Here is a 10,532-nt window from a genome sequence, read left to right as displayed (position 1 = left end):
TTGAAATCCAAAATATTATGTCACCCAAAATAGAAGTCAACAAAAAGAAAGAGATTACACTCTTTTCTCTTTTAACTCTTTCTTTGTCACAGCTGACTTTTGAAGTCAAAACAACTTTTTTTATACATTAACATTATGTTTTTAAGTTCAACACTTCAACCTATTTGCTTCTTTAAGAATAGATCTAACATGGTACAATCATATCATGAACTAGGTTGATAATGGGTTAAAACAGGTAATTTGGACACATTTACTTACAACATGTCTATTCAAGTTATAAACTTGGATAATCTACAATGGTAAAAACAACAAATATAGCTAATAATAAATACGTTAAGCGAGTCAAAAGTAACACACACGATATACAGAGTCTACCCAAAAGCACCATATATAGTTGCATTTAAATTTTAATTCTTGGATTTAACCTTGCCACCTTCAGCACTTTGCTGCCACTACCGGTTTCAAAATCACCATCACGAGTGTTGCCGCCTATATTATAAAGGTTAGGCAGACGGCGTGTCATATAAAGGTAGGCTGGTAGTGGACCTTGCATACATAGTTTTTTATAACAACTTTTATTGAACCAAAACTAGCTACAAAACAAAACATTTACATTACAAGAAGAGGATTTTTAAGCCACTCGGTCCAGCTAATAATTCTTTTGCTATCTCTATTGCATATATAGTCTTGGTGGCATAAAAATATGTTGATCTAGATCATGAGATGTTGTGGTTGTGGTAACGAATCAAAATCTACCCATTAACTAGCCTAGTTGTATCTAGAGGTAGCAACCACGACACATTTATTAATCAGCGAGTCTCTTCAAGTTATGAATACGATAAAAATAAGAAAACTCACTGATAACTGAACCACTAAAAAGGAAAATTCTTTATAAAAACACCAAATTTACACATTGATGACCTCTTGCTTGAGGCATCGGACGACCGTTTGGTAAGTGAACATTAAGCTGTTGCATCTGATCGAAAAGGAAAATTCAAAAAAAAATTTGTTCATGTTCGTTCGTTTATTAAATAAACGAACGCTTCACGAACATTGAACGTTCAATTCATTTACAGGCATACCTAACCCCATAATGCGTTACTAGTACAACCCATAGTGTGCATCTCAAACGCATGCAGCTGGTGCGCAATTGAAGTAGGGAAACCACAAAAACAAAAGCCTACTCATTTGACATAATGGGAGTAGGAAGCTGTATGGATGAAAATGATACTAACGAGTTGTGTATTTCGAAAGTAGCACACCAAATATTGATGTGAAAGTGTCATCGTTTGTGAAATTGTTATATGCTTAAAGTAGAGTAACACGCGTTTCAAGCAATGTGAGAAAACAATTTTCTTGTTATATGGTGATGGGAAGAAGTCAAATCTCATACCTTATAGAGACTCCAAACTTACACGAATATTGACTCTCTAGAAAGTATGTGATATGTCTTCTTCTCACGGGTGCATAACATAAAAACTACTTTTATCTTACTATGTTGAATTTTTTACTCTATTTAACCAACTAGCATTCTCGCAAACGAAAACACTTTGACATCAAGCTTAGATGCTTTTTTTTTACCAAATGCAAACTTACATGTATCGGTTCCTAATCATATTGTCAAGCTAAACAGACATCTGATTATGTGGCAATCATACTTCAATTGAGCAGGCGCGACAATTGTTTGAGATGCATTCAATCTCCACTAGACTAGGGCTGTTCACGAGACTATCCTAGCAGAGCCGAGCTGGGGCCAGCTTGGGGCCGCTTTTAAAAATGAACTGAAAACTTGAGCTCGAGCTCGGCTTGATTGTTTTTAATAAAAATAAAAAAAAAACACCAACAAATTTCAAAAAGATACAAATAATTTAATTTGAGAGGGATTTAGGATGGAATGTAAAATGACGTAACTACCCCTGTAGTTTGAAGAATCTGAATATAAAAAATCATTCAGTTGCCGGGACTTGAACCCGTGTCTCTCGGGTGAGAGCCGAATATCCTAACCAACTAGACTACAACAGATTTTGATTTAAGTTTTCTGTATTTGTAATTAAGTACTAATATATATAATTTAGAGAAAGTCTAACCTTATAAATCCAATACGCTGAATCTGATTCGCGTAACATTTATCATGATCTATAAAACCTAAAATTACGCATAAAAAGAAATACAATTAATACTTGAAAAAAATATTTAAAAGTCACAAGCTCTAGCAGTATGAGCAATTAAATGGCGCACGAAGGATTAAAACGGTTTTGTTTTATTATAACGGACCAAACTCTAAATGTTAAAAGTTATTCTCTAATATGTATTGTTTACAATGTCGCGTGACTAGATACGATTCATGTAGCATTTATAACTAGCACGAGAACATGCATGTTGTTGGATACACGAATAAACTATATAGTGATCATAAAATCGCAATCTTTATTATTACATGTGTGTAATTTTTCTATATATGACTATATAAGGCTATAAGTGATGCATACACAAAAGCAACTACTTTCGTGATTTCTTATTAAAGAATCATATTAGTGTTTAAATTCAAAAAATTATGTCACAGTTGACTTATGAAGTCAAAACAAACTTTTTTATACATTAACAATATGTTTTTAAGTTCAACATATTTGCTTCTTTAAGAATAAATCTAACATGGTACAGTCATATCATGTTGCAAAAACAGGTAATTTGGACACAGGTAATTTAAATTCAAAAACACTATGTTGATAATGCTAAAACAGGTAATTCGGACACATTTACTCACTGTTGCAAAAATCCCGACTAGGCATCGATTTATCGCTAGTTCCCACTTCACTGATTAATTTTGGGCTAGTCAGCCAATTAATCGGCCAATGGTCAAATCCAGCCAAAATCATGATTAATCGGACTTAGCCGGCATTTCTGATGAGGTGTTGGCCAAAATCAGCAGTTTCCTGTGATATTTCGGCCAAAATCAGCGGTTTTCTACGAGATTCAAGCAAAGATCGACGGTTTCTAGCGAGATTCCAGCTAATTTCCGACCAAAATGCGCTTGTGTATGTATAAAACTGAAAATTACATATAAAAATGTGCGTATGTATATATAAAACAAAAAATTATGCATTAAAGTCCGATTCGATTAATCCCAATTAATCCTGATTAATCGCTAGTCCCCACCTCACCGCCATTTACTTATCAACATGTTTATTCAAGTTATAAGCTTTGATCGTCTACAACAGAAAAAATAACAAATATAGCTAATAATAAATACGCTAAGCGAATCAAAAGTAACACACGATACTCAGAATCGACCCAAAAACATCATATATAGCTGCATTTAAATTTTAATTCTTGGATTTAACAGCAATAACAAACCACCAAAACTCCGAACCTAGCGGTTCTACCTTCTCTCCCCTCCATCTAATTAAATGATAATAGTAACAATAATAATGCTAGCTAACGCGATAAACATAAACTTACACCTTGCATAAACAAAGAGAGAACATATACATAACAACTTCTCGTTTTCATTGACCAAACAAATAGAAACCCAGCACATACGACAGACCACCTTACTCCTTACGACTCCATTGCAGGCTGCACAAACTCAAGAACCATTTGCTTCTTCACATGTTCAGGAAGTAACCTGTGAACCAACTCCGCGGATGCTCCTGATAGCTGAACCACCAGAAAAAAAAAGTTTAGAAAAATTAAAATCTTGAGTAAATTACACTTTCGTCCTTAAGTATATGGCGAATTTCAGGTTTCGTCCTTAAACTAAGGATACAACAGATTGTCCTTTATGTTCAAATTTGTTAACATGTCTCATCCTTTCCACCAACGGGTGTTAAATTTGTCCGTTAAGAACCTTAAAAGACTAAAATGATCAGTTTTGCCCTCATGTGCAATGAAGACAAATTGATGACTGAACTTAGGAACAAATTTAACATCCGTAGTGAAAAGAATGGAACTCGTAAACAGATTTGAACATAAAGAACCGGCCATGTTATATTCTTAGTTTAAGAACAAAACATGAAATTTGCTATATACCTAAAAGACGAAAGGTATCACTCAAATATCTTTTACTAAAAGCGCTTAATGTAAACATAGATTACCTCTTGTTTGAAGTCAAAGAGCGGAGGTAACGGTCGACCATTCGGTAAGTGAACATTAGGTAGGCGTAACTCATCAAAGAACGGATGTGCCAATGCTTCAAGCTAATTACGGGTAAATTAATTAATATGATATACAAGCAAGAGAATATTTTATGGAGTTGGTTATAACTAACTAACCGCACTGCAGCGAAGATTTGGAGAGTATTGTAGGAGGCGAGAAGCAAGATCAATGGCTTCAGGAGGCATCCGTTTTTGGAAAACCTTATACAAACAAACAATTGGTTGCAATTTACATTATCCAACAAATATTAACACTTGTTATTGAAATAGTACCTTATGCCACGGGAAACCTTTTATTTGAGGAAACCTGAAATCATTGTAGTTTGGATTCATACAGCGAATTTCTTCTCGAGTTGGCGTGCCCAAAACCTGACAAAAACCGGTCATATTTAGCGAAACGAGTCGTTTTTGGGTCGGCTTGTTTATTACTTAAATTTAAGAAAGAATATGTTTTTTGTCATATCAACTGATTGGTTATTTTGTGAAAAATTTAGAAGTTAAAAGACAAATGAAATCCGGTTTTATAGTTTAAATGTAATTATTTTATATCCATTTGTATTTTTGTTCTTAAATTTTCGAGTATTAATATGCAAAAGAGTAAAATCAAAATTTCCGGTAAAAGAAGGGTCGTATTTGTGTCAACCTTAGAACACGTTTAACTAAACAGGCCGTGTTCAAGTCGGCACGTTTAACCCACCTATTTTTATAAATTTAAGAAAAAAATATGTTTTATATCGTATTAACTAATTGGGTATTTTATGCCAAAATACCCATGTTAAAATCTGGTTTTATAGTTCAAAATATTGAGGTTATTTTATATGCATATGTATTTTTATTGGAACTGTTGTATTTTTCAACTATTAATATGTCAAAGAATAAAATAAAATTTTAAGGTCAAATGAGCAGTGTCCGTGTCAACCTGCGAGCACTTGTATTATGTGTCTGACACGATTTTTGAGTTCAGGTCGAATTACCAGTTATTAGGCTCGACCCGCCAACCCACAAATCATAACTCAAGTTTTAAAAGATAAAGCCTCACCTTAATGATCTCCACAAGTTGGTCCACTGCATTTTCTCCAGGAAATAGTGGCTATAACATATATAAGCCCATTAAAACTAGTTAAATAAGTTTTCATTTTTACAATAACGGTAATTTATGACAACGCTTAAATTACCTGTCCGAGAAGAAGTTCAGCCAGAATGCAACCAGCAGACCAAATATCAATTGAAGTTGTGTATTCGGTTGCACCAAAAATGAGTTCTGGTGCACGATAGAAACGTGAACATATGTATGATATGTTCTGTTCTCCTGCCACCTAACCATAGTCAAACATCCAGTCAAATACGATGCGTGAAACACAAGACATAATCAAGTATTTATTGAAACTTTCCTAATGTAGAATCTGGAATTAAATGACAGATAATGCCTATAAAGTCCACTAACCATGCAATTGTGTTCATCTACACCAGAAAACTTTTATATTTAGGTCGTGTGGGAAATCAACGGGGTGGCACGTGTGCTTTACTTAAAAAAAATCCATGCATCAATTAAAGTTTACAGCGTTTTTTTTTAATTAATAAGAAAACAAAGTACAGGGCATAATGGTCATTTGTAATTTATGGGTGTAACTGAACAAACAAACGTACCCAGTATAATCTCATATTCTCACTCATAGCGTGGCTATTTTTAAGGTATGGGAAGGGTGTGGTGAGGACAAGCTTTACCTCTATCTCCCACCCCTTTTACATGTACGGTACAAAGTATATGAATCCAAGGTCCCTACAAGTATACATAAGTACTAATAGTAGAAACTTAAACTACCGCTAACATACAGGGTCTACGAATAAACTATACCAAAAACGAATTATCATTTCTTTTATTCCAAACAATCAATCTTCATGTTTTATTAGGCAAATGAAAGTTTATACACACACATATAGGATGTGAAGAAGTAACTTACCAGCATTTTCGCGCTTCCAAAATCACAAATCTTGACTTGGTGAGTCAGAGGGTTGACCTACATGAGAACAAATACGTAAGCCCTAAAAGATTCATTAAAACAACACTGAATATAATAATAATAAACACGCACCAAAACGTTCTGAGGCTTCAAGTCCCGGTGGCATACTCCAGCAACAGTATGCATGTACGCAAGCCCCCTAAAGATCTACAACTTTCACTAGTTAGTTCCTGAGAAAAATATATATAAAAAAATAAAAAATAAAAAACTTGTGATGAAAGGAAAAAAAAGCTCACTTGATATGTGTACAATTTCACATAAATGAGGGGCATACTAGAGTGTAGCACATTCTTATAATTTTCCAAAACTCCATACACAGTCTCCGGGACATAATCCATTACTAGTTTGAGAAACACATCGTCCGTGCTTGTAGTTGAAAAGAAACAATGTTTTAAGGAAACAATGTTTGGATGGTCCATTAAGCGCATTAATTGCAATTCACGGCTCTTGTATCTTTTGTCTTGCAAAACCTTTTTAATAGCAACAGTTTCTCCAGTTTCTAAGCATTTTGCCTAAAAATAGTAAAAGACTATAAGAATAAAAAAAATAATAAAGCATAGACATATAAAGTAAAAAAGGTTTCAAGGAGAGAAAAACTATACTTGAAAAACAGTTCCAAATGATCCGGTTCCTACAACACGCTCCGCCATGTAACTAAGAGTCTGCACGAAGTTAGAATAATCACTTTTCTAAATATTCTTACGATATTTACGCACAGCGCATAAATGTTTCCAAAAATACTAACAAAAGAACTATTTCTATTTGCGGCTATACGCACGCTTTGGATTGATACGCTCCAAAGTCCAAACACACCTCCACGTAAACAATTACAATACCAATAACATAAAGAAATCCGTACAATACTTTATAAAATCATAATTTACCAATCAAACAAGATTCACCCTAATGACCCAAAATCGTACACTAACATTTAGATCAAGGATACATACCTGCTTCGGTTCGCCATTCTTGCCTCCAACCGTTGTTGTTATGATATGACCGGCTTCTGAAGCTTCATTCCCATCAAGAACGTGCGCCGACATTTTCTGAAACATTTATCAATCAATTTAGTCTTAGTCAAACAATAACGTTTTATCGTACTTTTTTTAATATCCAGCATTACCGCGTTAGTTCTACACTCGCTTAAACAACAATTTTCCACTTGTTAACATAACCAAAAACATCCCAAATAACCATCTTTCACATTCCATTCAACCATAAAAACAATTTAACAACTTTTAACAAACTATATACAAATCAACCCCAAATTTCAAACCCTAATTCCAAACCCTAATAACAAACCCTAGAACACCCAACTGGCCAAATTAGCAACATTCATACAAATCAAACCCTAACCCAATACAAGAAACACAAAGACTAAAACAATTAAAAACTTTTACCTCAGTTCTTGACACCAGAGCAATGGTTGTTGATTTGACAGAAAACCCAGAATTTATAGAGGCGAATTGGAAGTGGGTGTATGCATTCTGAGGTGTGGCAAGAATATTGTGTGACAAAATAAAGATTCCACCTTTTTGAATGAAATTTAGGAAGAAACAATTACATGTGAATACAGCCTACACTGTGTTTTGGTGTGTTGTTTTTGAGGTCATGAGAGAGGCTCAGTTTATTATGGCTTTAATTCATAAAAAGACTCTTTTTTTTTTCTTTTTTATTGTTTGTGAATAATAATCATGCCTTAGAGGTTATGATTATAGGTTTGTATGGCTCATGTGAAATTGTGAATAATATGGGCATGGAATGTGTGTTTTATAATATTGAGTTTCCTTTTATTTTTACCTAATTTATAATGAAATATAACAAAAAAAATCATTGCCTTTTAAAATTAGTATAATGTATTGTTTTTTTTTATTGTAATAATTGTGAAGGGTGAAGAAGATGAAAACTCCATGGTTTTATGTTTTATAGTATTTGATGAAGGTGGAAGTTTGAAAAACTGGTCGATTGTTGAATTGATTGTGATGTTTTACTGACTAGGCTAATGGACTGATGATAAGGCGTGGATTAAGTTGTATTTAATTTTAAGGATATTTGGATATTAAATAAGATTTGATTTTACTAAATGAAGGTTTGGAATATTTTTATTGTTACAATGATTATGTTTAGAATAATTAAAGTAATATATTATTTGCTTAAAAGGAAAAAGAATTAAGATGTGAATTTCTTTAAGCGAAAGTAATTTAAAAACAAGTTGGGGAAGCATGTTATTTATCCATATAGAAGTTATTGTCATATGAAAATTCATCTAGAGACAACACATGTTTTTGGGGCAAGCAAGGCCGCAAGGGTAATTTTCTCCTCGCCATAATTACATGTAATGTAAAGATAAATAATTACGTAAATTATATGAGAATTACAGTAATACATGGTTACGTACTACATATATACATAACTTATAAAACTAATTACGTAACTTATTTTATAATTACGTCACTTATTTTCACAGTCACACACGTTATACACATAATGCATATTGGTTTTAGAAAAATCCATTTTTTTTTAATTATAAAATTTATAGCAATAAGGTACAATTTAAAGAAAACTTAATGCTCGTCTTTAATGTGTAATTTTTTTAAATAAATATAGTTGTGTAAAAAATTTATGGGCGTTTAACAAAAATGAGAGAATTTAAAAAAAGTCAATAAAGAAAGACTATACTCCGGCTCTTTCTTGCATTGAAAATTTATAATGTGATATCTATCAATGGATAAAATTAGAATACAAAGGAAGACAAAAATGAGAAATGTGTGAGAAATGTTTTTTATCACACAAAAAACCCTTAAAAATAAATTCAAAAAATAAAATAATAATAAAATCATAACTCAAAATATAAATAAAAAACGAAAAAATTTTAAAACTAAAATGTTTCCGCCATCATTCTCGTTAAAAAATAATAAAAACTTGACAAAAAAATACACAATGACGAGATCAAAGACACAGTGACGAAATGAATAAAAGACACAATTATAACTAAAAAAGACACAATATATCGCAAAATATAACACAATGCCAAACAAAATATAGTACAACGTTGAGTAATATAACACAATATAAAGAAAAAAAACACAATGTCAAAAGCCTCTTCTATCATAACTCAAAATTTAATAAAAAAATAGAAAAATGTAAAAACACAACAATGTTTCCACCGTCGTTCTCGTTCTAAAAAAGATGGAAAAAAAAACCCAGACACAATGGTGAGTGAAAAAAATCATTGTGTCTTTTTGTTTATTATTGTGTTTATTTTCGTCATTGATTATATTTTTTTTTCTTGATATTGTGTTATATTATTCAATATTATGTTATCTTTTGTTCGACATTGTGCTATATTTTGTGATATGTTGTGTTTTTTATATTTATAATAGTATATTTTGTTCATTTTCGTCATTGTGTGTATTCGTTGTTTTTTTGTGGCCACAAATCCTCCCCCACACTTCTTATTTGTATTTCCTTTGTATTTTAACCGTTCACGTAACTGTTTTACGTTTTGTACAATTAGGAGAGTTTGTATTTAAACAGTTTTTATATATAAGGTCAGGTTATTCTACAAAAGTGAATAAAAATGAGAAATATATTTGGCCACACAAAAAAATCCCTCAAAAAATATATCAAAAAAAGAATAAAAAATCATAACTCAAAATTTAATAAAAAACCGAAAAAAAATAAACACAACAATATTGTTTTCGCCGTCTTTCTCGTTCTAATAAAAACATAATGGTAAGTGAAAAAGATCATTGTGTCTTTTTGTTTATCATTGTGTTTTGTGTTTATTTTCGTTATTGATTATATCTTTTTTCTTGGCATTGTGTCTTTTTACTTTATACTGTGTTATATTACTTAAAATTGTGTTATATTTTGTTCAGCATTGTGTTATATTTTGCGATCTATTTTGTCTTTTTTAGTTATAATTGTGTTTTTTGTTCATTTCGTTATTGTGTCTTTATCTCGGCATTATGTCGTTTCGTCAATTTTTTTAACGGGAATGATGACGGAAACATTTTAGTTTTTATTTATATTTTGATTTATGATTTTATTTATTTATTTTGAATTTATTTTTAAGGGTTTTTTGTATGGTCAAAAATATTTCTCATACTTCTTATTTTTATATTTCTTTCCTTTGTATTTTATGTTACCTTTTACACATTTTTAGAAAACATTTTTGTGCATGCGGGTCCAAGTTCAAATCTTGGAAAAACTATTTTTAATTTAAAAGAGGATAAACATGGAAATAAAATAAAATAAAATAAAAGTAATAAAAGATATAATAACAAAAATAAAAGATAATGTCATGCTCTCCAGCATCATATTGTCAATCTACTGAGATCTAGTAAGCCTATAA

General features: G+C 31.7%; 1 protein-coding gene and 1 non-coding gene across 3 annotated transcripts; both read right to left on the bottom strand.

Annotated features, from left to right (window-relative positions):
• Positions 1 to 1,949: 1,949 nt before the first annotated feature.
• TRNAE-CUC (transfer RNA glutamic acid (anticodon CUC)) lies at positions 1,950 to 2,022 on the bottom strand. Its single transcript has one exon. It is a non-coding gene; the product is annotated as a tRNA-Glu (tRNA).
• Positions 2,023 to 3,307: 1,285 nt separating this feature from the next.
• LOC143542769 (shaggy-related protein kinase eta-like) lies at positions 3,308 to 7,815 on the bottom strand. 2 transcript variants are annotated; one of them, XM_077035282.1, is made up of 12 exons: positions 7,576 to 7,815; positions 7,126 to 7,221; positions 6,778 to 6,837; positions 6,412 to 6,687; positions 6,248 to 6,322; positions 6,116 to 6,172; positions 5,330 to 5,470; positions 5,194 to 5,244; positions 4,428 to 4,523; positions 4,272 to 4,355; positions 4,095 to 4,196; positions 3,308 to 3,657 (listed from the first exon to the last, which is right to left on the bottom strand). In XM_077035282.1, the coding sequence occupies exons 2-12, from the start codon at positions 7,216 to 7,218 to the stop codon at positions 3,559 to 3,561; spliced, it is 1,134 nt and encodes a 377-aa protein (XP_076891397.1). In that variant the 5' UTR covers positions 7,219 to 7,221; positions 7,576 to 7,815; the 3' UTR covers positions 3,308 to 3,558. The 2 variants fall into 2 exon arrangements, with proteins under 2 accessions (XP_076891397.1, XP_076891396.1); XM_077035281.1 differs by lacking the exon at positions 7,576 to 7,815 and having other exon boundaries at positions 7,126 to 7,230.
• Positions 7,816 to 10,532: the final 2,717 nt, after the last annotated feature.

The sequence above is a fragment of the Bidens hawaiensis genome, unplaced genomic scaffold (assembly GCF_021521415.1).
Source record: "Bidens hawaiensis isolate Kalapana, Puna unplaced genomic scaffold, B.hawaiensis_p1.1 tig00012956_1, whole genome shotgun sequence".
NCBI lineage: Eukaryota > Viridiplantae > Streptophyta > Magnoliopsida > Asterales > Asteraceae > Bidens > Bidens hawaiensis.
The sequence above is the reverse complement of the archived record's forward strand: the minus strand, read 5'-3'. Positions and strand labels throughout refer to the sequence as shown.